This window comes from Ctenopharyngodon idella, chromosome 23, assembly GCF_019924925.1.
Source record: "Ctenopharyngodon idella isolate HZGC_01 chromosome 23, HZGC01, whole genome shotgun sequence".
In the NCBI taxonomy this organism is placed as follows: domain Eukaryota; kingdom Metazoa; phylum Chordata; class Actinopteri; order Cypriniformes; family Xenocyprididae; genus Ctenopharyngodon; species Ctenopharyngodon idella.
The window spans coordinates 8,191,737-8,218,661 of NC_067242.1; the positions used below are offsets into that span (position 1 = coordinate 8,191,737).

Here is a 26,925-nt window from a genome sequence, read left to right on the forward strand (position 1 = left end):
GTAAAATCCTGACTTTGTGCATCTCCCTCTTCTTTTCCTCTCTTCTGTCTATTATTGTAGTAAAGAACCCTGGTTCTGATTTACTTGCTTTTATGGAAAGTATTCTTTCCATTTTTCTCTCCTTCTGTTCCTATCCCGTCTCTGTTTGCCTCCCCACCTTACCTTTTCTCCTCCTCTCCTCTCCCCCCCATCCCATCCCATCCCTCGCTCTCCAATTCCGCATTAAGGAATCACAATTCACCGAGAACGACTCTGGAGTCCAGCATCACTTACTTTTCTCTTTTCTACTACATCACCCCTTCTTTCAGCTGATTCCCTCTTCATTTCATTTCACAAGCACTTTCTCCTTCTTCCATTAGTCTTTCTGCTTCTTTCTATCTTTTTTTCTTCCATTTTATCAATTTAATCATACTTTTTGGCAGCTAGAGACTCAACTCTCATCATTTCCTCAGTCACTTTCCTTTCTGTTTATTCTATTTCTTTTCTAGGCAGTCTGGTGAAAGTTAGTCAACTCTCGCAGAACTGCATTTAAACGAGTGAGCTAGAAAAGAAAGTCAAGAAAGAGGATGGAAATATTAAAGGTAAGACTTTATTTACTTCTGATAGCGGCTGTATGCGAAGTCTGTAAAAAATTGATCGCAACATTTTTTCTTTTGTCAAATCAACTTAGATAATTAATATGGTTCAGATAACATAATATTTTGAGTTTCTGTTGATTAAACCAATCACCTTCATTGTATAAACTCAAATTTTTAATTTCAATGAACTCAAAATTTTAAAGGCAACCAGGTAACTTACTTTTTTTTAAGTTAAACCAACAATTCTTTTTTACAGTGTGTGTTGTGGTAACTTTATAATGCTTAATATAGTCATAGAAGTAAGTGCTTTTAAACTTTAAATACACTGTAACAAAGATTATTGTCATACATTTTACAAGAAAATACTATTTCGTTTTTTTTTTTTCTACTTCAAAATGTTACATTTATTTCAGTGTTACTTGCTGTTTTTTATTATTTGTGAAATTTACTAGCAATTTCTGAGTGAAATTTGTTTCAAAAGGATGTTTAAGTGTTAAACTAGTTTTTTACAGTGACTGACTTTTTGGCACCCAAAAGAGAGTCAGGAGTTAAAATGCTCTACTTGTGCTTGCATAAAAAACTACAGGAGGAATAAAGCTGTGGCAGTTTGTATATCATATTGATTTTGTAGCAGCCACAGAGCTTTCAGATTAATGCATGTAAAACACTATAGAAATAGTGAGTTCAAAGCTGTTCAGGTGCATAAATGTGACTCAGAGAGCATGTTAATGGAATAATGCGATACTTAAATGAACCCACAGGAGGGATTATGAAAGAAAACAATTAAAAAAAGTGAGATAAGCGAAGGCACAGATGGAGAAAAAGTGAGAAAAGCTGGCACAGAGGTCAAGGGGACAGAGAAAAAAAGAAGAAAAAAATAATTGCAGACTCAGAAGTTTGAACAGGGCTGATATCAGCACCTCGGACAGCAGTCGTACTGCAGCGCTCACATGAGAGAGGGCTACGAAAACTTGACAAACAATAAGAAAAGATGATGTGAAATGAGTTAAAGGTAGAGAAAATATAAGGATCGGGCACAGTAAGGTACTTTAAAACTATGCATTCATTAAAAAAAAATCTGACTATTTATTAGAATCAATTACCATTTGGTAGTTTTAGTTAATAATATATTAGGAAAAGTATTAAAAAATATTGATGACATGATGAGGAATATACATGTACATGACTTAATGTAAAAAAAATATGCAAAAGTTTTAAATAACTAAAAACATAATCCCTGCAGAAGAGCTGAGAGGGTTAATATTTTGCTGTGTGTGTGTGTGTGTGTGTGTGTGAAGCAGGCACCAGAACTGAGCTCAGCACCAGTGGTGACGTTTCATTTCAGTTATTTATTTATTTTATTTATTTTTTGGAAGGGAGAGGGAGGAAGGGAGGGGGGGGTCACAAAGAGAAGGTGAGAAAAATGAGTAGATAAAAGAGAGGTAGGCAAGAAAAAAAGAGAGAGTTTAGAGATCATGTGAGCAGCATGAGAAATCCTGAAACAGTGTGAGGGAGACAAGGTATAATTACCCAGCGCATTCCCTCTCCTGTATATGTGTGTGTGTGTGTGTGTGTGTGTGTACGCATGTGTCACATAGAACCTGCGCAAAATAAGACAACACGGCGAGAAGTAAAAATTCTGTTAGCATTGAAGAGGAAATGGAAGCTGAAGGAGAGATGGAGAGGGTGAGCAGTGGAGGACTGCAGTGACGCTAATATACATTAGCAGTAACACTGCAGCAAGAGGGGGAGGGAGAGCAGAACAGATCAGGAGAGACCAGAGAGAGGGGGGAGGGGACGAGAGAGAGAGAGAATTTAAAAGACTGGAGAGAGTGAGTGACTTACGTTCCTGTACTTGGCAAAAAAATGGAAAGCCTGCTCATGAAAGAGAGTGAGAGATGGGAAGGGGGGCTGGAAAAAAGGAACACAAGCAAATGAAAAGGACAACGCAGGAGATGTGAAGATGAAATAAAGCCAATCGATGTCATGCGTTCCACGAGTAAGAGGAGTTTTTAGCCATAAAACCTGACAACTTAAAGGTGAATTTGATGTTAAAATGTCCTTTTATCCAGCCTAATATGCAAAGACAACTATTAGTAAAAACCACTGTGAATCTGTGCTGCTTTTAAAACACTGCTCTGTTTATTTGAACATCACAACCAGCCCTACACAGCAACACTGACTCAACCAATGGAGTGAGTTTGGGGCGGAGTTATCTGTTTCTGACCAATGGCAGACAGGGGCGTGTCATGGGCTGTTTGGAATAGAATACTGACAGTGACTGAAACAGTCATATATATATATATATATGCATATATGTGCATTAATCATAATAATCAGAATAAATATTTCATTAAGTAATACAGTTAATTAGTATAACTGTAAGCTGTTTACTGTTGCCAAGCAGCGTAGCAATGTGCTGAATTATAGTCACTGTCAGGTATAAGTTTATTGTTAGGGTCGTGTTTTACAACAGTTTCAAACATCAGACAATCAGAATGTTGAGTCAGAACGATCCAATTTAGAAAAGAAGATTTAAAAAAAAATAACTTTAGAAAAGAAAATAGCCATTAAAAATCACAAAAAGAAAAAAAATAGTACCCTGCTGTCATCATTTACTTTACTTCATGTCGTTCCAAACCTGTAAGACTTTTGTTCATCTTCAGAACACAAATGAAGATCTTTTTAATGAAATCTGAGAGCTTTCTGTCCCTCCATTGACAGACTACGCAACTACCACTTTCAAGCCTCAGAACGGTATTAAAGTACTCCACGTGACTCCAGTGTTTTAACTTTTTTTGTATGTAAAAAAACTGTTTACCACTTTATTTACAAAATATTAATCTCCAACGCGAGTCACGAGAGCACCACGCACATCAGAGTTTAATATTTTGTAAATAAAGTGGTAAATTATGTTTTTTTTTGCGCAAACAAATCACTCGTGTCTCTTCATAAAACTGAGGTTAAACCACTGGAGTCACATGTATTATTTAATGATGTCTTTACTACTTTTCTGGGGCTTGAAAGTGGTAGTTACGTAGACTGTCAATGAAGGGACAGAAAGCTCTCAGATTTCATTAAAAAGATATTCATTTGTGTTCCGAAGATGAACGAAAGTCTTACGTGTTTGGAACAACATGAGGGTGAGTAATTAATGACAGAATTTTAATTTTTGAGTGAACTAACCCTTTAGGTTCACAGTCATATCTAGTAGTTTACAACATGAGGGTAAGTAAATGATGACCATTGTTGATGCTGGTTTGAGTTGGTCTCCCTAGCCTGACCAACTGAAAAGTGGCCAAAACCTCTTTAAAACCAACCAACAGATGAGCCTGACCAGACTGGGAGACCAGCAAAACAATTAATGTTTTCTTTTTTCAGCAAGACAGGGTACATAAAGGACAAAATGCAATGAAAGAATGAGCATACAGCAAGAACACAAGATAATATAGCCTCTACCTTAGTCAGGCCAGACGCCATACTGAATTTACAATGGCAAGCACTGAATAAAGGTCCCAGATCACATAATTTTACTTTCAAAACTGTTTTATGGAGTTTTTGTTCCCCCACAGAAAGACATTTTGTCAGTTGAACAATCAGTCTGTTGTTAAACAACTGTGTACAATCCAAACTTCTATCCCTCACAGCCTCATTTTGATTCCTGTCAACAATTAAATATGGCACTACCCTAATTAAGGTCTACAATGTAAAGGACAGAAAGTGAAAGAGAACTGAAGTTACAATAGGCATGATATCTATTCCAAAACTCTGATCTTATAGCGCCCCATTAAAGGCTGGCAGACCCTCACATGTTCCCGTCTGGTGCAGTGGAGCCCCATCAGGACATGAAGGGAACTGCAGCAATGCAGAGTTCTGCAGTCGCCTCCCCTATGCGGTGACACCACACACACTGTCCTGTTCACCACACGTCCCTCTCTCTCTCTCTCTCCCGCTCTTCCCTGATCTGATCTTTGCGCCAACAATTTCAACTATTCTATCGAGACATTCATCAGAAACGCACGCCGTCCCACGTCTCCCTCGCTCCCTCCTTCAAAGGTCAAAACATTAGATCCACTGATGCAGAAAGAAATACGGGCAGACAGAGAGAAAGCGCGCGCGTTAAAATGATCTTTTCCCTGCCTGCAAGCAGTCTTATCTCGTGCACGCACGGGGTATTTATTGATACAAAAATACCTCAGCAATAAAACCCGAAATGCATGATTCACATCATAAAAATCCTCTCGGATAGACACAGCCATCACGTGATGCACTGGTGCTGTGTCTATTTCTGCAGCTGTGAACACATCTCTCAGCAGCAGACTCTGTGATATTGTGTGTGTGTGTGTGTGTGTGTGTGTGTGTGTGCACGCGCGCGAGTCAGCGCGTCTCACATTTTCATTCAGCGGCGTGCTGCAAACTGCAGTGGAGGGCAGACTCCATATTGTCTGCTTCAGCTGCTGTGTAGAAAAGCTTTTCCTTCCTTAAGGGCAAACTATCATTCTGAGCTACCTGTGAGCACAAATAGCAGCCTATTATACTCCAAACAAAAGACCGCGCAACTGCGCCATTGGCTGCCAGCGGAGCTCCTTCCTCTTTTTGGAAACGTGTGCTGCATTCTAACCTGCATATGAGATATTAGAGATACTGGACTAGAAGTGATGCTTTTTTGAAAAGGTTCTATTTAGAACTTTATAGGGTTCTGTCAGTCACATACAGTTGCAAGAAAAAGTATGTGAAGCACTTGCAGAATCTGTGAAAATGTGAATAATTTTAACAAAATAAAGGAGATCATACAAAATGCATGTTATTTTTTATTTAGTACTGTCCTGAGTAAGATATTTTACATAAAAGATGTTTACATATAATCCACAAGACAAAAAAATAGCTGAATTTATTAAAATAACCCCATTCATAAGTATGTGAACCATTGATTCTTAATACTGTGTGTGGTTACCTGGATGATCTACGACTGTTTGTTTGTTGTGTGATGGTTGTTCATGAGTCCCTTGTTTGTTCTGAGCAGTTAAACTGAGCTCTGTTCTTCAGAAAAATCCTCCAGGTCCTGCAGATTCTTCAGTTTTCCAGCATCTCCTGCATATTTGAACCCTTTCCAGCAGTGACTGAATGATTTTGAGATCCGTCTTTTCACACTGAGGACAACTGAGGGACTCAAACACAACTATTAAAAAAGGTCCAAACATTCACTGATGCTTCAGAAAAAAACATGATGCATTGAGAGTCGGGGGGTGAAAACTTTTGAACAGGATGAAGATGTCCAAATTTTTCTTATTTCGCTTGAATATCATTTTTTTTTTTCATTTAGTACTGCCCTTCGGAAGCAACAGAAGATACTTTCATGTTTCCCGGAAGACAAATTAAATACAATTTACCTTGATCTTCAAATTCCAAATGTTTTCACCCCCCGTCTATTAATGCATCATGTTTCCTTCTGGAGCATCAGTGAATGTTTGAACCTTTTTTAATAGTTGTGTTTGAGCCCCTCAGTTGTCCTCAGTGTGAAAAGACGGATCTCAAAATCATTCAGTCACTGCTGTAAAGGGTTCAAATATGCAAAAGATGCTGGAAAACTGAAGAATCTGCAGGACCTGGAGGATTTTTCTGAAGAACAGAGCTCAGTTTAACTGCTCAGGACAAACAAGAGATTCATGAACAACCATCACACAACAAAAAAACAGTCGTAGATCATCCAGGTAACCACACACAGTATTAAGAATCAATAATTCACATACTTATGAATGGGGTTATTTTAATAAATTCAGCTATTTTTTTGTCTTGTGGATTATATGTAAACATCTTTTATGTAAAATATCTTACTCAGGACAGTACTAAATAAAAAATAACATGCGTTTTGTATGATCTCCTTTATTTTGTTAAAATTATTCACATTTTCACAGATTCTGCAAGTGGTTCACATACTTTTTCTTGCAACTGTATATAGAACTTTTCAAGTAATTTTATAGATTTTTTTTTTTTTTTTTAAAACATTAAAAAAAAAAACATACTTTATGACTAGAAATATTATAAACTTTATATGCATACTACATTAAAAGTAAACATTTTAAAATAATCTAACTACACTTTGGCAGTCCTAAAAAGTTAATTTAGATATTTTATGTGGTTGAGAGAGGAGGAATAATAATCAAGAAATAGAAAAATATAAATAACTATCAAATGTTACAGCATCTCTACCAGGAGTATTATAGGTTTCATACCTTTGGTCGTCAGTGGCAAACAGAAGCTGCGTATAAACCAGAAATCTCAGCCTGTAGAACCAGAGACTGAAATGTAAGGGATTATGAGAAATATGAATTGAGTAAGAGGTCAAAGTTGCTAAATGAGGAACATGTATCGTCTTACAGCAGTGTAACCCTTTCCTCACCTCTGTGTCTGAGAGCTCTGCTCTTTCTCAAGTTTAACAGCAATTACAGCAAAGTGTCTGAAGAGAGAGACAGAGAATCTATTAGCAGTTCTAGCAGAGATGGGGCACAGTGACATCATGTAAATGTCAACAGACCCGTCAGAATTTCACAAGGACTGCTTTGACTGAAATACAGCCGGTTAACTCAGCAGTATAATTGGTTATGGGACAAGGCTCTTTAACTACTGCAAATATGCAAAAATTAAACTGAAGGGATACAATTTGTTGGGTTTCATTGGATCACTATGTGTTCTGAATCCAACAACCAACTTTTGAAATGTTTACAGTTTTAATAACTGATATATCTCTAACAAATATAGCAGGTTTAACAATAATATAAGATCATACTCAGTACTAAAAGAACAATAAGAAATATGACCCTGACACTTCATTTCAGCCACTGCCATCTACAGTACATAACTTTCACACTGTCCACGGATCAATCAACCTTAAAATCAGGATAATAGCAGACAATATTTACCAATGAGAACAACAGAGATAATACTTTAAGAAGTTCACGGTTCTGGTATGTTGAAAGTTGTGCAGAAAATAACATTATATAACTGCAGGAAAAAAAGAGAGGGGAAATGAAACAAGAGTTTTATGCTGATATAAGACTATAAAACAGGACATGAAAGCAGTGGGAAAAGCCATGAAGAAAGTTTGGGGTCAGTAATATTTTCTTTTAAAGAAATTAATTATTTTATTCAGCAAGGATGCATTAAATTGATCAAAATAAACAGTAAAGACAAAATATTTCTATTTCAAGTAAATGCTGTTTTTTTTTAACTTTCTATTCATCACAGAATTCTGAAAAAAATGTATCACGGTTTCCACCGAAATATTAAGCAGAACAACTGTTTTTAACATTAATAATAATCAGAAATGTTTCTTGAGCATCAAAACATGATTTCTGAAGGATCATGTGACACTGAAGACTGGAGTAATCATGCTGAAAACTCAGATTCGATCACAGGAATAAATTACATTTTAATATATATTCAAATAGAAAACAGCTACTTTAAATTGTAATAATATTTCACTGTTTTTACTGTATTTTGATAAAATAAATGCAGTCTCTGTGAACAGGAGACTTGTTTCAAAAGCTTTTAAAAATCTTACAGACCATTATATCAGTTCAATCTCACTTATGATTCTCCAAACAGACTAAAATATAAAAGCCTACACTGTGAAAATTAATTTTTAAGTTTAACAGCAATTACAGCAAAGTGTCTGAAGAGAGAGACAGAGAATCTATTAGCAGTTCTAGCAGAGATGGGGCACAGTGACATCATGTAAATGTCAACAGACCCGTCAGAATTTCACAAGGACTGCTTTGACTGAAATACAGCCGGTTAACTCAGCAGTATAATTGGTTATGGGACAAGCAAATATGCAAAATTTAAACTGAAGGGATACAATTTGTTGGGTTTTATTGGATCACTATGTGTTCTGAATCCAACAACCAACTTTTGAAATGTTACAGTTTTAATAACTGATGTATCTCTAACAAATACAGGTGCTGGTCATATAATTAGAATATTATCAAAAAGTTGATTTATTTCACTAATTCTATTCAAAAAGTGAAACTTGTATATTATATTCATTCATTACACACAGACTGATATATTTCAAATGTTTATTTCTTTTAATTTTGATGATTATAACTGACAACTAAGGAAAATCCCAAATTCAGTATCTCAGAAAATTAGAATATTGTGAAAAGGTTCAATATTGAAGACACCTGGTGCCACACTCTAATCAGCTAATTAACTCAAAACACCTGCAAAGCCCTTTAAATGGTCTCTCAGTCTAGTTCTGTATGCTACACAATCATGGGGAAGACTGCTGACTTGACAGTTGTCCAAAAGACGATCATTGACACCTTGCACAAGGAGGGCAAGACACAAAAGGTCATTGCAAAAGAGGCTGGCTGTTCACAGAGCTCTGTGTCCAAGCACATTAATAGAGAGGCGAAGGGAAGGAAAAGATGTGGTAGAAAAAAGTGTACAAGCAATAGGGATAACCGCACCCTGGAGTCAGTGCTTCAAGAACCACTACGCACAGACGTATGCAAGACATGGGTTTCAGCTGTCGCATTCCTTGTGTCAAGCCACTCTTGAACAACAGACAGCGTCAGAAGCGTCTTGCCTGGGCTAAAGGCAAAAAGGACTGGACTGCTGCTGAGTGGTCCAAAGTTATGTTCTCTGATGAAAGTAAATTTTGCATTTCCTTTGGAAATCAGGGTCCCAGAGTCCAGAGGAAGAGAGGAGAGGCACACAATCCACGTTGCTTGAGGTCCAGTGTAAAGTTTCCACAGTCAGTGATGGTTTGGGGTGCCATGTCATCTGCTGGTGTTGGTCCAATGTGTTTTCTGAGGTCCAAGGTCAACGCAGCCGTATACCAGGACGTTTTAGAGCACTTCATGCTTCCTGCTGCTGACCAACTTTATGGAGATGCAGATTTCATTTTCCAACAGGACTTGGCACCTGCACACAGTGCCAAAGCTACCAGTACCTGGTTTAAGGACCATGGTATCCCTGTTCTTAATTGGCCAGCAAACTCGCCTGACCTTAACCCCATAGAAAATCTATGGGGTATTGTGAAGAGGAAGATGCGATATGCCAGACCCAACAATGCAGAAGAGCTGAAGGCCACTATCAGAGCAACCTGGGCTCTTATAACACCTGAGCAGTGCCACAGACTGATCGACTCCATGCCACGCCGCATTGCTACAGTAATTCAGGCAAAAGGAGTCCCAACTAAGTATTGAGTGCTGTATATGCTCATACTTTTCATGTTCATACTTTTCAGTTGGCCAAGATTTCTAAAAATCCTTTCTTTGTATTGGTCTTGAGTAATATTCTAATTTTCTGAGGTACTGAATTCGGGATTTTCCTTAGTTGTCAATTATAATCATCAAAATTAAAAGAAATAAACATTTGAAATATATCAGTCTGTGTGTAATGAATGAATATAATATACAAGTTTCACTTTTTGAATGGAATTAGTGAAATAAATAAACTTTTTGATGATATTCTAATTATATGACCAGCACCTGTATAGCAGGTTTAACAATAATATAAGATCATACTCAGTACTAAAAGAACAATAAGAAATATGACCCTGACACTTCATTTCAGCCTCTGCCATCTACAGTACATAACTTTCACACTGTCCACGGATCAATCAACCTTAAAATCAGGATAATAGCAGACAATATTTACCAATGAGAACAACAGAGATAATGCTTTAAGTTTACGGTTCCGGTATGTTGAAAGTTGTGCAGAAAATAACATTATATAACTGCAGGAAAAAAAGAGAGGGGAAATGAAACAAGAGTTTTGTGCTGATATAAGACTATAAAACAGGACATGAAAGCAGTGGGAAAAGCCATGAACTGAAAGTTTAGGGTCAATAAGATTTAAAAAAAAAAAAAAGAAATTAATCATTTTAATCAGCAAGGATGCATTAAATTGATCAAAATAGACAGTAAAGACAAAATATTTCTATTTTAAGTAAATAGGTTTTTTCAAACTTTCTATTCATCACAGAATTCTGAAAAAATGTATCACGAAATTTGAAGTAACACAGCTGTTTTCAACATTGATAATGTTTCTTGAGCAGCAAATCGTCATATTAGAATGATTTCTGAAGGATCATGTGACACTGAAGACTGGAGTAATGATGCTGAAAATTCAGCTTTGATCACAGAAATAAATTACATTTTAAAATATGTTCAAATAGAAAACAGCTATTTTAAATTGTAATAATATTTCGCAATATTACTGTTTTACTGTATTTTTGAACATATAAATGCAGCCTCAGAAGAGACTTAATTCAAAAACATTAAAAAAATCTACAGACTAAAACATTTTCATGATTTATCAAATTTTTTCTACTGTCAAATCAACTTAAATAATGTGCTTCAGATAGCATATTTTGAGTTTCTGTTGATTAAACCAGTCTTCATTGTATTGACTCAAATTTTTAATTTCAATGAACTCAAAATTTTAAGGCAACTTACTTTTTTAAGTTAAACCAACAATTCTTTTTTACAGTGTAACTATTTTATGTCCTTTTAACTGTTTATTTACAGAAAAACAGATAAAAGTGGGAATAATATTGAAACACTTAAACTACATCAATCACAACTTATTTTAATTCAATCAAGTGTAATTCTAAAACTGCATTTATCCTAAAACAAGAACAGAAATTTTTAAGTAGAACTGTATTAATAAAAGAAGCAGATGATCTAATTTGCTCAATGCGTGATTTTATTTAAGAGCTAATGCTCTAACTTGGAGGAATAAAGATATATTTTGCATAACTATGAATTTAAATCAACAAAGCATGTGTCAGATCTTTCGATTATCGTTCGTCTTCTAAATTTTTGCAGCAATCACACCAGACCACTGGTCACCGAGTTCAACAACCATGGACAGCTCATTAATTATTTACACAGTATATAAATAAAACCTGATGCCTCCCATTTCTGCCTTCTTCCGTGCTTTTATTTCACGAGTTCACACAAGCTCTGCTCTGTTGTCTGTTTCTCTCTCTCAGTCTCTCCCTGATTACTCATCCCTGCAGGAAAGACATGACACTAGTTATCCATGGTGGCTTCCTTACTCTCAGGCCAATAGGTGAAAATTATCCCGAGCAATCCTATTCCAGCTTTTAATCCACATAAATCTGGCTGTATGAGGATATATGCTCAAATAGACTGTGCAAAACATGTGAACACGTATGTAGTGTGTCCTGCATCTCATTTCACACACCTGCCCGTGTGCCGTGATATCCCACACAAATGCTATTCCACATCAATGCTGGTGGCCGGTAGAAGCATCAATGCATTTACCATGAACGCACCATCACAAAACAATACTTGTTGAATGTTGTGTGAGTATCGCTCACCATAGATTAACATCCTCAACCATTAAACACTGGAAACATATGATAAATAGACAGAAAGAGAGTTTATTTATTCTCTTATCAATTTAACAGAAAATTGCATGCAACAAACATCACACACACAATATACAGACATTTAGTGCACTATACAGACACAGTGTAGACATCTATAGCCTACTAAGCAGCATACTCACTTGACCTGGGTTGAGTTTAGAGCATATGTTAATCCATAAGAATAACCCGATGCTTTTCTCAGATCACGACATGTATGCTCCAGTTTTCCACGGATGTTTTTAGAGCTGATAATTAAGAGAGTAGTAAATAAGATCATTAACACTAATGGCAACAACAACACACACTCTGTAGTGTGTGTGTTACACCTTCCTCCCCTTCATAGGCAGCTTGCACAAATAATTTCACCACCCTAATTTGATCTTCCTGCTCCCCGGCGCGTGCGAACAGGTTTCCCCCGTGGAAGAGAAGGATGATGAAGATGATGTTGGTGGTGATTTTTGCCCCGTTTTCAATCGCCCTCCTGATGTCTAATGCAAGCGGTTCATGTTTCAGACAGACGACACACACACATTCACGCGCACACACACTCACGGCTCCTGGCGGAACTGCACCTTGCTCATTTATTTATTTCATTTTTTCTTCTTTCAGATGTCACGCGTGGGCGGTGGGAGGACTCACGCGAGTTGGTGATTGTGACGTGGCGCGCGCGAATGGGACGGAGAAATTCATACAAAAAGGTGTAAAAAAAACACCGACCTTCACAGACTGTAAATGTGAAATATTTTTTGTGTACTAATGACTGAGACCACTAGTCATGGTTCTTTTTTTACTCTACTTTTATTATTATTTAATAATAATAACATTAATATCTTAATATCAATTTGAGTGAAAATGTATGAATTAGTGTCTACTCTAGGGTGATGAAGCCGGGTTTAAAGTCACCATGAAATCAAAATGGAATATTGCATTGTTTGATATAAAAAATAACCAATTCACATCATTTTTTAATTCACGTGACTCACGTGATAATCTTTAATCAAAATCGGAGTGTTTACTGGCGTGGGGGCGGGACAAACTGTCACTCAAATCAGACGACAGCAACAACAATCCAACCATCCAATCAATTCCCCATAGACCTTATTCACAGCAGCGCCATATTTGATTTCTAACGGGAATGAAAGCGAGGCTGTGAGGGATAGATATACATCTCTTCAGTGGGTTATGCTATTTTATGTGTTTTTGGGTTGTTCTGCTGACAAAACACTGCAAAAATATCTTTCCAAGAAATTCCAGTAGACAAAAAACTTGAGCTATGGAAAATTATATTTGATTTAGGAGATTTATACAGCTTTTTAAAGTGGATGCCATTGAAAACACGTCTATCACTCACAGCCTCGCTTTCATACCTGTCATGACGCTGCTCTGAATAAGGTCTATGGACAAAAACAAGTCACACCAATCAAGCATTCTTTTCTTGTTCAACACAATATGGAAGAAAACTTCCTTCATACTTAAAAAAAAAACATTAGCTGCTATGAAATTGCTAAGGTCTACAACTACCACAAGAATGTCAGTTTAAAGCTGCAGTCTGTAAGTTTTGCCTCTTTGTCGCCATCTCTGTTTTAAACCTGCAATTGCAGTTATTTGCGGAATTATCATCTTTACGTGGGTTGTGCATCAGCACGGCTCGTCAGCGCACATGAATCTAATGTTTGCTGTCAGTCACCGCACCGGTGGATACTGTACTTTTGAATCACAGATTGTAGTCTTGGAAGTATGACCAAAATAAGAATTTTCACTGGAAAATGTCATCTGAACTAGTAACAAATCTGCCACTTTTGTTCTGACCAACTGAGAAAAAGAAGCATTACAATAAATCGCGCTGCCAGTGATGTTTAAATCTAACGATCGCTTAGCTCGGATCACATCAAACCGCGCAAATTATTATTAGTTATACTTTGTTCTCAAATTGTTAATGTTAACAACATCAGCATTGCATGACTATGTTTATTAGCATTACCTGTAGATTTCAATTTCTGTACAGTCTAATCTCTAACGTTAATTTGTCATACCATACAATCCGCCATCAAAATGTTTAATTATTCCAGCTGCTGTGAAAAAAGGCTATAAATGATCCAGCAGCATCCTCATATAGCCTACTAGCTGGGACTCCTTCTTTATGTAAACAGACGTGACTTAATGAAGCAAAGACAAACGGCGGCATGCTTGAATTTCTCGCAGAAACCTACCAGTACCACTCGAACTAGAAAACATTATTACAAGCTTACCGTTGTGAATCGGGTTAAGGTAAGGGGAAAGTTTTGAACACTGGCTGGTTATGTACTTGCTCAAAAATTGATTTTGGATCATTTTTAACCAAAAAAAAGTTAGGGTTAGGACTGCAGCTTTAAATGCTTTACAAATTCAAGTTCACATTTGAGGTATAAAGGTGTAAAACTGTTGTACAAGAAAACATAAAGGAATCTTCAAGTATTTTATCCATAAATTCAAAAACTATATTTTAAAACATTCACCCCGGTTTCACAGACAAGGCTTAAAGGATTAGTTCACTTTCAAATAAAATTTTCCTGATAATTTACTCACCCCCATGTCATCCAACATGTTCATGTATTTCTTTCTTCAGTCGAAAAGAAATTAAGGTTTTTGATGAAAACATTCCAGGATTATTCTCCTTATAGTGGACTTCAATGGTCTCCAAACGGTTGAAGGTCAAAATGACAGTTTCAGTGCAGCTTCAAAGGGCTTTAAACGATACCAGACGAGGAATAAGGGTCTTATCTAGCGAAACGATCGGTCATTTTCAAGAAAAATGTAACTGCCGCTGTGTTCGTTCCATAAGTAGAATAGGGAAGGCGTAGGACATACAGCGTAAACTTTTTGAAGAATACGAAAGTGCGGTTTTGGCGGAAGCACTTGGAAGGCGATCGTTTGTTTATATAAAGCATATACATTTACATTTTTTTTTGAAAATGACCAATCGTTTCCCTAGATAAGACCCTTATTCCTCGTCTGGTATCGTTTAAAGTCCTTTGAAGCTGCACTGAAACTGTAATTTTGACCTTCAACCGTTTGGAGACCACTGAAGTCCATTAAAAGGAGAATAATCCTGGAATGTTTTCATCAAAAACCTTCATTTATTTTCGACTGAAGAAAGAAAGACATGAACATGTTGGATGACATGGGGGTGTGTAAATTATCAGGAAATTTTTATTTGAAAGTGAACTAATCCTTTAAGTCTAATCCCAGACTAAAATGCATGTTTGAGCTGTTTTAACTTAAAGCAACTTGTGCTGATACATCTTAAAATATGTCAGTGCCATTGTTTTGTCTCAAGAATTGCTCCAGTACGTTTATAAAAGCAATTTAATTGCCCTAATTGAACTAAGGCCTAATGCTGGCTTAATCTAAACCCTTTTAATGCAGACCTATACTGGTCTATATCAGGAATTAATGTATGAATTAATGATCCTGACGTCAATGAATCGCTATTAGAGCTTTACAATGGTTATTCACATTTGTGGAACAATAGAATATATAGTAGTAGTAGTATATAATAGTTTTTGGAGGGCAGCGTTTTTGGAGAGAGGATGTGGTTTTTGAGATCTCACAAAAATTGTGATTGATTCCAGTCTCCAACATGACACATTCATCAAATACAGTCAATTAACTATACAAAGATTTTCAGATTGTTCTATTAACATGCTTAATCCTAATAGACCAGTAATAATTGTATATCTTCTACTTTATGTTTAATAATTAAGTAAACTGGCAGTTTGTATTTGTACTTTGGCGTCTTCTTCGAGTCCTCGGCATTCTGTCTTCTGGCCTCTCTGGTGTTTGTGTTGTATCTCCTGGTAGTAATGAGGCTGATTGTGATGTTCTTTCACTTTCTTCTTCCTGTAGGGAGGACCTCCTTTGCTCTGTGGATTTACTCTCTTGTTTCCTTTCCTGATCCATTTGTGTTGTTGCTCCTTCTGATTTTATTCTGTTTTGACGATTCGGTGTTGGTATATTTGGGCTGAACAACTCTTGCTGAGTGGCAGTATTCCCTTCTCTTGCTTGTCTTGTGTTTTGATCATGATGATGTCTATCCACTGCAATATTGACACACAAGCAAAGAAACAGGACATGTATAACATGGAACTAACCAAATCACAAAACAAATGCAGCTGCAATGGTGCTGTAAGTCAGCCCTCCATCTACAATGGACATGGGAAAAAAATAACCAAACAAATATACTAAGGTTTGGTGTATCTGCTTCCAGTATAATACTTGTCTTTACTGTGGACATTGAGAGACTAACAAAATGAACTGAAACTGCTTTCTAGTGCACAGATTAAAATAAAAAAATCATTTTCATGGGGAAAAAAAGTAGGTAAAGTATATGATGGCAATTACATACATCTTAGATAACCACATATGACACTTACAGTTTGGTGCACTTATAGAACGTATTCTGTCGGTAATGTATATGATATTTTGCCCAAACAAACGTTTCAGTGTCTCTCCTGCCATTGTGCGTGGCTCATGCATGCCATCATCTTCCACTGCAAGCAATCACAAGTCATTGATAAAATATTATTTAAAATACAAAAATGACATTGCAGATTGGATTGCAAATTTAAATACAACAAAAATTCTCAATAGCTCTTCCCATTAAAGATATAGTAACTACCATTTTGTTAGTTACAATAACATTGTAGTATTAAACAGTAATAATTAAAAATAAAAAATGCAATTTACTTTATGTATATCTCACTTCTGTAAAAATCTGAAGATTGTTTTTTCTACTCACTGTCTCTCAGACTTACCAAAGGCACCATCTTGACTGAGTGTTTCTTGAAGCAAACTTAAGGTTCCTGTTAACAGTTGTACTTTCTGTATCATAATGTCATCCTGTACTTGTTTTAGCACACTGTGGAGATGCCTCAATCTAGCTTCATCACACTTCTGAATCTCTAAAATAAACCAAATATCAAGGTGATTTTTTTAGTTGTGGCCCCAAAAATTACTTGGACACTTCAAAGTTGAAATGAAACTTCTGTCATCATTTACTCACCCTCATGTTGTTCCAAACCCGTAAGACTTTCGTTCATCTTCAGAACACAAATTAAGATATTTTTAATGAAATCTGAGTGATTTCTGTCTCTCCATAGACAGCTATGCAACTACCATTTTGATTCTTCAAAAAGTTCATAAAGAGATCGTAAAACTAATCCATATGATTTGAGTGGTTTAGTCCAAATTTTCTGAAGAGACTCAATCACTTTATATGATGAACAATTCGAATTTAGGCATTTATTTACATATAAACATTCATCAGCAAACATAAACATTTACAGCTCAACTGAACCTGCTTGACGTGCGAGAACAAACCTCATTGGTTCTTGTGGAAGCTTAAACATGATGCGTAAGCATGAGAATGAACCTCATTGGTTCTCACACGTCAATCAAGCACGCTTGTGCTTCTGTTTACCACAACTGATGTGTGAGTTGATAAATGTTTATATGTGAATAAAAGCCTAAATTAAATCGGTTCATCATATAAAGTGATCAAGTCTCTTCAGAAAATTTGGACTAAACTGTGCGATTCATATGGATTTGTTTTACAATCTCTTTATGAACTTTTTGAAGTGTCAAAGTAGTAGTTGCATAGCTGTCAATGGAGGGACAGAAATTGCTCAGATTTCATCAAAAATATCTTCATTTGTGTTCCGAAGATGAACGAAAGTCTTACAGGTTTGGAACGACATGAGGGTGAGTAAATAATGACAGAATTTTCATTTTTGGGTGAACTTTAAGCCACAATTTAAAATGTTTACATGTGTTTGCATTATATCAAAATATCAAAACAAGTATCATTTTTCTGTCCTTACTCCAAAACTCAAATTTCAAATGTCAGCAATGTTAACCTGCTATTCATTAAATATACTACAACATACATGAAACATGCTGTACTGAAGCAGTACTGATGTTTTTTCCATGAACAAACTAGTACAGAAATGAGCTGAAGAAGAAAAGTTCAATAATGTATATGGTAGCACTTTATTTTACAGTCCTGTTCCACATGTACATATGTAATTATTATAGCAATTACAATAACTGGGTTATAACTAGGTACTAACCCTGAACTTACCCCAAAAACAGTATCTTACCTTTCACTTGCAAGTGAACTATTCCAGTCTGCAGACATCCATCATGAAAAACTTTACATGTGTATTTTCCTGAATCTGATGGCTGAAAATTTCTCAAAGTCAGAGACAGATTTCCTTTCTCCAGCTCCTGGACGGACAGACTCAGTCGGTGCTCATAGTTATCATTTGTTTTCTCCTGCCCGTTCTTATACTGATAAATGAGCTCTGTCTCTCTAAACCATCTGACTGTCATGAACACAGCACTGGTTTCAGGTGAGAGATGAACAGGTAGGATGACATCTGATCCAGTGTCAGCAGATACAGTGCCATTAGGAACCACAAGACTAAAGTCTTCAGCTGGATGGAGAAATATTGTGAAACACATGAACAATAGTAACATTAGGACATTACTACAGCATAATATTATTCTGTAAAGCTGCTTTGAAGCAATTTCAAAGTTAGAGGAACAATTTCAAACTGACTTATGTTGAATAACATGTTTATTTGAATACTTACAGCTGATATGGAGAAAAACAGTATCTTGCAATGTTTGAAATTCATGGATGACTTCACAAATACAGAGGCCCTTCTGTGATCTCCTGACATCTCTGAGAATCAAAGACACATTTCCATTTTGTAGATCGTCCAATGAAAGATTTACTCGACCCTCATAGCCCACTTTCACCCATCCATCCTTATAATGGAAGACCAGATCCTCCTTATTCCACCACATGATCTCCATTGAAGCGGCACTGATGGCCGGCTTAAGATGACATGACAGAACCACATCATCTCCAGGATTAAAATATGCAATGTCAGACTGGCAAACAAGAGACAACTCTGAAGAAGAGAGAGAGACAAGATAATAATTATAAAAATAATAATAATAAAGAAAAAATATACCTATCAGACGAGTCATGATAGTGTTTTATGTACAGTAAGACTCAGCAGAAGCGTTAGTTATAGATCATTTTTCTTTTGACTTGCCTTTCTTAGTTTCTGACAAGTCTTTAGCTTCAGCCATTTTTGATATTTCTGCACATCTGAGACATCGATGGAAAATCCACTGTAAGCCTAGGAAACATGACAATATGAAAGTGTCCATGAATATATCCTCTCATTTTATTTTGATGTTTAACAAAACTTATAACAAACCTTAAGTTGAGCAGCAAATCAATTCAATTTAAACCTCTTAATTCATACAAATAAAATATTTAAAACATTTAACTTTAATATTAACTAAGGATAAAGCAAGGATAAAACTATGAAGGTATGAAATTGCTCAATCATAAATTCTTGTAAACTGCAGATTATGGAAAATCAAACAAATTAATGTATTTCAAATGTTGTCACTTTGTCTAAAACCTTTAAAACCAAAACTTTAGATTGGGCTATTTAAAACATTATTATTATTATTATAAAACTTACATTACCAGTCAAAAGTTTGGAAACATTACTATTTTTAATGTTTTTGAATGAAAGCTGCATTTATTTCATAATAAAACAATAATATTGTGAAATATTATTACAATTTAAAATTATGGTTTTCTATTTTAATATACTTTAAAATATAATTTATTTCTGTGATGCAAAGCTGAATTTTCAGCATCATTACTCCAGTCTTCAGTGTCACATGATCCTTCAGAAATCATTCTAATATGATGATTTATTATCAATGTTGGAAACAGTTGTGCTGCTTAATATTATTTTATAACCTGTGATACTTTTTTCAGGATTCATTGATGAATAAAAGGTTAAAAAGAACAGCATTTATTCAAAATATAAATCTTTTCTAACAATATAAATCTTTATTATCACTTTTTATCAATTTAACACATCCGTGCTGAATAAAAGTATTAATTTCTTTCAAAAAAAAAAAAAAAAAAAGAAAGAAAAAAAAAAAAATTACTGACCACAAACTTTTGAACGGTAGTGTATATTGTTACAAAATATTTCTATTTTAAATAAATGCTGATATTTTTTAACTTTTTATTCATCAAAGAATCCTGAAAAAGTATCACAGGTTATAAAACAATATTAAGCAGCACAACTGTTTCCAACATTGATAATAAATCAGCATATTAGTATGATTTCTGAAGGATCATGTGACACTGAAGACTGGAGTAATGATGCTGAAAATTCAGCTTTGCATCACAGGAATAAATTATATTTTTTCTGTATTTATTATGAAATAAATGCAGCCTTAATGAGCATAAGAGACTTCGTTCAAAAACATGAAAAATAGTAATGTTTCTTAACTTTTGACTGGTAGTGTGTATATATATATACTATTTATATACATAGGGTGAATTCAGGTGGATTGGGACACTTTTGGCCATTGAGATGACTGGGAAAAAGTGTCCCAATCAAACTGAATTCACCCTATATAAATAAAGGTAACATGTAAACTCGTACAAATGCATGAAACTAAATTAGGCATGTTACTGCCCCCTACTGGCAGAACAGACAGCAAGCAAACTCTTCTTTTTAGACACGATAAAAACAAAGTAACTTGCTTGTTTACAGAGAAGTGTAAACGAAATCCTTATATACGTCCTTTGTAAATAATAATAATAATAATAGGCCTATACATAAACGCTGCTAGTTTTAACGATAACGAAACTGTCACGTTAAATATGAAAAATACTTTTTTTAAATAGCCAGTTTATGTACGACTATAAAACAAATTCTGACCGAGGTCCAGTGTTATGTATAACTTTTTTTAAGCAATAAAGGTATTTTAAACATTTTATTTTCACGTCTGTCTATTTAAAGAGACTTCAGCTCAGAATAGCAACAATTAGAGGCACATTCATGTGGTTATAATTCAACTTATATAATCCAATTGTGTCTTAAAACATGTATCAATCTGCCCAAATAAATAAATGTACTTACCTTCCTTCTGGTAACAGCAACAATAGTTTCCCAGTTTGTTGACTCGTCAGGTGAGATTTCTGTTGGAAATAGTAATCACGTCAGCTGATCAGGTGACATTTCTTACGTTCTTCCCACTGAACTTCCATGTAAATGCAAGACGGAATATTCTTATGGATATTTTAAAGTATAGCACAAGACAGAGGAGCTAGATACGAGATTTTTCATTGTTTAACCGCACCGTTTCGGTTACACCCGAAGATAAAGAAAACTAACACACACTATACAATTTTAAGATGTCCAAGAATCAAGCCCAGTGCTCGTGTCCTACTACTCTACATGTCGCGGTTGCGCGCTTGCTGTTGCTATGCAACCGCGGTCCAAACTTTAGCTTGCGTTCACACGGCGCGAGAGGTGAGTTTCACAGGGAATTATAATTACATTTTGATACATATATGTTTTATATACTAAATCTACACCTACTTGTGTAGACATGCTCTGTAAAAGTAAGATATGCTTCATTAGCTAAGTTTGGCGACAAAATAGTTTAGCCAGCTGCTAGCTAACTGTTAATCAAAATCCACAGCAGTCCGCTCGACTCCGCTGAAACGGTAGAGGAGTAAGATATTAGTTGATATTTCCAGGATATTCAGGCATTATCGTGTTTTCATGAAGAATGAGCGCCGGTCGGACTGTTGAGGGCGCGGGATGTGTGACCTGGTGGGGATTCGGACCAGCACGAGACCTCCTGAGCTCAGGTGAACCATAAACATCAGACTAAACACTAATAAACCACAGAAAGAACAGAAGAACCACAGAGATGAAATCACATTTCACACTAATAGTAAACACAGTATCTGGCTAAACACATTAAATATGCATCAATGTTCACATACATTTGTTTTATATTTGAATTCTCATTACTTTTATGTATTTTCTGTACAGAAAACACAGTGAGGTCACATGGAGAGCTGAATGTTTTGCTGGTGGGCAGTGGAGATCCCAGACACATCCTGAAGACCATCACTGGACTGAGAGACTCAGACACGCTACATGTGAGTGATTCATCACTGACCTCAGAGTCTGTTACATATGGCATTAACAGCCTTTATTTATGACATTACCACATCCTAAATCAATGTTTTGTGCTTGTCAGTGTGTTAATGATGAGACGTGTGGCATGTTACAGGTTTGGGTGATTGAGAACAGCATGGAGGTTGTTGCCAGACAACTATTACTACTATATTTATCACTTTTGACCCCTGAGAACATCAGTATACACAGTACGTGCCTTCATATAGCTTCTGCTCTTTTAAAAATGAGAAGTATATAACCCATAATTCCCAACATTATAAATGTATACACACATTTAAAAGTATTACAAATATTTTAAAGAATATAATAAATATATAATAAAAAATTAAACGTAATAAATTAAAATTACTGTTGTTTCAAGTTAGGGAAAGGTGTAGGATGATCTCCAGAAAAATCTCCAGAAAATTCAAATGTCCTGTTTTTTTCTAGACGTCATTTTTAGCTTTTGTACACTATAATTGTCATATATTGCATTCATGTTTGTATACTCAGATTAGATCAATTTGAGGTTTCATTGTGTTGTATTTTTCAGAAAAGACAGAAGTGTTTCTGGAGGTGTTTGGAAACTCTGAGATTCGCAAAGAGACGGAAGAGACTTTAAAACACGCCGCGGCTCAACTTTCTCTCTCCATCACAAACACTCTGTCCTCTGACTCGCACACACATCCTTGCCTTGATACGAGCCTACTGAAGGTCCAGCATGCATTAATATATGTGTATTTATACTGAATGTCATAATCAAATAGTGATATCCACTCCTCTGCTGTTTCATCACAGTTTAAGGAGAGAGATGAGCTGGTCCGGATCTTTAAACTGTGGGAACGGCCGCCGTCAGTGCCAGCAAGTGTGCGTAAGGTCTGGGACGCCCGTGTTCGGCAGCACCTGGGGACTCGCTACGACTCACGACAGGGGTGTTTCGACTGGGATCTTACCATGAAACTGCACCAGAGAGGAGTATGTACCAAATAACATGATATTATTATACACCTGAACTCCTGACAGCCAATCAGAGCAGTGCAATAAAACACACTTTACTGGATGTTACAAAGACTTTTAACCAACTTATTTCAGCCCATATTTTGTTACAAATGTGAATGTTTAATCTATATACTTTTTATTAATTTATATTTCAGTTTTAGTTTTTAAGTTTTTTAACATTTTACTTTATTTCAGTTAACATTTATTTCAAGAAATAATGTTTTTTATGGTTTTAGTTTTAGTTAAGGATATTAATCCTGTCTCATTGCTGTTCTACAAATCCCGTGATTTCTCTCTCTCAGTGTGGCGTCATTAGTAAACATCAGTATGTGAAATGGAGGGAAACTGGTGTGGCCTTTGAAATGAGGGAGGGGCTTTACCAATCAGCCAATCAGAGTCTGCTTTCCACACGAGTGTTCAATCACGTGAGTAGATTGACTGTCTACTATACTAGCTGTGGCCCATGAAACATTGTCATACATCTGTGTATGTGTGTGTGTTTGTACCAGAGAGGAGATCGGGTCGCTGTTAGAGGATATTGGGGCGACATCATCTCCAGTCCGTATCTGTCCTTCGGCATAGAGACAGAGAACAAAGACCTGCTGAAGACACAGAACAATCAACATATAAAGGTCAATGAAACTAGTTAATTAACCACTAAATTCAAACCATGTCAGTCCTCTGTTCAAGACTACATTTATAACTTATATTTATAGCTTATAATTTATATTTCATGATTTATATTGTATTTCAATAACATTTACTTACTTTTCTCTGACCATCTTTCTCTCTCAGACGGCTCAGGATATTTCAGAAGTGAACGTCCTGGCGTTGTTTGAATGTCTTGCCACTAGAGGGAGCTCTTTACTGAATGAAGATGTACCAAACCCTTCAAGCTCCTGTTGTCAATCCACAGACAGTCTCATAACAGAAGAGAAGATACAGAATGATCCACCTTCCTCTCAAACTCACACAGAACCTGAGCAACAGACACAAGAGCTTGGTAACGTCCTATTGTGTCAAAACATAGTTAATGTACTTCTATGGACAGTGAAATGCTGCAAATCAAACTGTGGTGCATAAAAGCAGCTAATAGTTTTGAGATACAGTTTCCCACTCATTTTCTTTCTGTTCCTGTTTTTGCAGATTTGCTGAACGTGAGTGGAGTGAAAGTGTCATTTCTGTCTCCAGACTCACTCACCAAACTTTCTCTCAAAAACAAATACAGGAACTTGTTCAACAGCATCTTCTGTTCAGCCAGGTGAAGCCTGTTCATAAACAGGGGATCTGAGTTTGTGTGTAAGTGACCAGCTTAAATTGATGATAACACCATCTCTGTTTTCTCAGTATGGTTCATCAGCTCGATTCTTCTCTGAGAGAGATCACAGCGCCTGATGCTGCTCTGGTGATAGAGTTAGCAAAGTGAGTCTGTCATCACACACACTCTTTCTCTCTCTCTCACACACACACACACACACTAAAATCCAAAACACTGCCACTAAATGACTTACATTTGCGATAATGCTAACATTTTGATACACAGCTTTAAGCAAAACTCCTGAATGCCCATGATCTGTTTCTCTTGTTCAGCTTCCTGTTGGACCTTTCAAAAGAGCAAGCATCAGGTTTTGCTGACAGAGTGAAGGAGATCGCTGAAGAATCAGGATTCACTCCGACGCACAACCAGAGCAGTGACGTATATGCAGTATTCACACGGAAAAAACACTGAAGGACTCACAGTTTCAGATACACACTGTAACGACATCAACCATACAAATAAAATCTACCATTTCAGCTTTGAAAACATTTGTCTTAATAGGAGAATTATAAAATTATAGTTTCTAGATACTTTAATGTACATAAACTAATGTTTTTAAGCGTTATTTAAATTGATTCATGTTGGTTAATAACTTGAAAAAGAACAAACAATACAACAAAAACAAATCCAATGTGGGAACGATTGCAAAACAAAAAGTGAAAATAAAATGAAACAACAAAAAACAAACAGTTGATCAACCCTGAGAGAACAAGATGAGCAAAACGTGAACATGTCATTATAATAAAACCACAAACACTTGGAATTGTGCTGGAACAAGTTTAATTAAAAAAGTGACATGTTGTCTCTTTCTTTTCAATCACATACAAAATGTAAAATTTGGGCTGACAGCCTGACACCATAAAATATCCATGATGGAGAATATGCTAAAAGGCTTAAACAATAATACTTAATACAGACTAAGCATGCTTAGACACACAGAAGGACAAACATTTTGCTGTAGATACAGATATTGAAATAAATTAAATGCTTACTGCAGATCTCCTCTGCATAACACCATTTTCAGGTTTCACAATCATTATGTGGCACAATTGTCAAAACTGAGAGCTCAGTGCAAATGAAGTGTTAAGCTTTGACAAAATGTCATTATAAAAGTGTCATAATAGGGAGTGTTATTATAAGTGATTTTATTATGTCTAAATATGAATGCAAAAGCATGTGTGAAAACAGGCTTTTACACGCACACGCACACACACACACACACACACACAGGTTTGTCTCTCCCCCTACACTACCCCTACCTCTAAACCTACCCATCACAGAAAACATTCTGCATTTTTACATATTTAATAAAACATTGTTTAGTGTGTTTTTAAAGCTATTTTAAATATGAGGACTCATGAAATGTCCTCATATTTCATGTTTACGTCGTAATACCAGTGCAATACCCATGTCATTATACAAATTTGTGTCCTCATAAATCACAAAAACGTGTGCACACATTTTTTTTGTAATCTAATGATATAAAATAATATTACCAGTGCATCATAATTTAAAAAAATAATAGTTTTAAGCATTTGTTTGTTCTTATCCTGTGGTATTACAGCCTTCAACTTTCAGTTGTAATGATTCAGACATTGTATGGCCGAGTTTCAACAACTTCCTGTTTCATGGAACAAACATCAAACTTTGTCAGTCTGCCACGAACACACTTCAATGAAAACTCAAGATCTTCGCAATTTAACATTGCAAAATCCTTTAGATTAGACTGACCAAATATGACCTTGATCTTATTAAAGCTCTAGGAGGAGTTCATTAAAGTACAACGTCTGGAAATGGCAAAAACTGCAAAAATTTTACAGAGAAAATTCAAAATATCTGACTTCCTGTTGGGTTTTCAGATTTTGCACCCAGTAAAATTTTATGTTGCATTCAGTGTAAATGTAAATGTAAAGGTGCTGTAACCCATTCTTCATAATAAAAAAATAAATCTCTGGAAGCTGAACATTACCAAACCCAACATCACAAAATTTAGAAAGATTCCAGATGTGTCCAACATGACACGTCTAAATTGTAGGAAAATCTGATAAAAATGTTCAGTTAACCAAACAAATATTAGAAGATTTTACAAATAACATGTTACCTTCTGTAAATCAGTAGTAAATCTCCTACTTGACGTTTAATTACTTTCTTTTGCTTTACTTCCTCATCTCCTCTGTCTTCTGTCCTCTCTGGTGTTCGTGTTGTATCTCCTGTTAGTGATGAGACTGATTGAGATGTTCCTTCACTTTCTTCTATCTGTGATTATATATCTGGGGAGGATCACTCTTGCTCTGTGGATTCACTCTCTTGTCTCCTTTCCTGATCCATTTGCACTGTTGCTCCAGGGTCCTCTTGTGTTTGTATAGCTCTTTCAGTTCTTTGCTGAACCTGTGGTGATGTTCCTGGGGTCTCTTGGTCAGTGACAGTAGTCTCTTCTCCTGTTTGTGTTGTGTCTGGATCACAACTTTCTCTTTCCACTGACACACAAGAAAAGAAACATGACATGCATAACTTAACTTGAACAAAATCACAAAACAAATGCAACTGTAATGGTACTGT

At 35.9% G+C, this 26,925-nt stretch overlaps 3 protein-coding genes across 14 annotated transcripts in view; 1 reads left to right on the forward strand and 2 right to left on the reverse strand.

The window, feature by feature from the left end:
* Positions 1–12,648, reverse strand: part of kcnc3b (potassium voltage-gated channel, Shaw-related subfamily, member 3b) — a 70,578-nt gene extending 57,930 nt beyond the window's left edge. For 5 of the 9 annotated variants that reach the window (XR_007927793.1, XM_051881471.1, XM_051881469.1 and 2 more), the window contains exons 1-3: positions 12,126–12,646; positions 6,979–7,035; positions 6,812–6,877 (exon numbers count right to left, since the gene is read on the reverse strand). The gene's annotated coding sequence lies outside the window, so the exon portion shown is untranslated. Of the gene's footprint in view, positions 1–6,811; positions 6,878–6,978; positions 7,036–12,125 lie in introns of all 9 variants that reach the window. The other 4 variants (XM_051881466.1, XM_051881464.1, XM_051881472.1 and 1 more) reach the window with 3 other exon arrangements.
* Positions 1–26,447, forward strand: LOC127505725 (dynein axonemal assembly factor 3-like). Of its 4 annotated transcripts, none has more exons than XM_051881474.1 (12): positions 20,305–21,389; positions 21,620–21,733; positions 21,921–22,030; positions 22,165–22,258; positions 22,603–22,763; positions 22,848–23,024; positions 23,351–23,473; positions 23,558–23,680; positions 23,844–24,051; positions 24,195–24,309; positions 24,396–24,470; positions 24,639–26,447. In XM_051881474.1, exons 2-12 carry the CDS (start codon positions 21,652–21,654, stop codon positions 24,775–24,777), a joined length of 1,407 nt encoding a protein of 468 aa, XP_051737434.1. In that variant the 5' UTR covers positions 20,305–21,389; positions 21,620–21,651; the 3' UTR covers positions 24,778–26,447. The 4 variants fall into 4 exon arrangements, with proteins under 4 accessions (XP_051737437.1, XP_051737434.1, XP_051737435.1 ...); XM_051881475.1 differs by having other exon boundaries at positions 21,651–21,733; XM_051881473.1 differs by having other exon boundaries at positions 20,306–21,389; positions 21,562–21,733.
* The window catches only part of LOC127506495 (uncharacterized), a 15,799-nt gene continuing 4,085 nt past the window's right edge, over positions 15,212–26,925 (reverse strand). Inside the window, exons 9-16 of the mRNA XM_051883055.1 lie at positions 26,651–26,843; positions 24,250–24,316; positions 23,555–23,650; positions 18,618–18,921; positions 18,123–18,458; positions 16,779–16,925; positions 16,398–16,514; positions 15,212–16,061 (exon numbers count right to left, since the gene is read on the reverse strand). Coding sequence (XP_051739015.1) covers positions 15,724–16,061; positions 16,398–16,514; positions 16,779–16,925; positions 18,123–18,458; positions 18,618–18,921; positions 23,555–23,650; positions 24,250–24,316; positions 26,651–26,843 — 1,598 coding nt within the window. The 3' untranslated portion in view covers positions 15,212–15,723. The remainder of the gene's footprint in view (positions 16,062–16,397; positions 16,515–16,778; positions 16,926–18,122; positions 18,459–18,617; positions 18,922–23,554; positions 23,651–24,249; positions 24,317–26,650; positions 26,844–26,925) is intronic.

Bases quoted from the DNA above. Each gene is read 5' to 3' on its own strand.
- LOC127505725 (XM_051881474.1), top strand. From the start codon at position 21,652: ATGAGCGCCGGTCGGACTGTTGAGGGCGCGGGATGTGTGACCTGGTGG. The intron at 22,259-22,602 runs GTACGTGCCTTC...TGTATTTTTCAG, and splicing joins TGAGAACATCAGTATACACA to AAAAGACAGAAGTGTTTCTG. The intron at 24,310-24,395 runs GTGAAGCCTGTT...CTGTTTTCTCAG, and splicing joins AGCATCTTCTGTTCAGCCAG to TATGGTTCATCAGCTCGATT.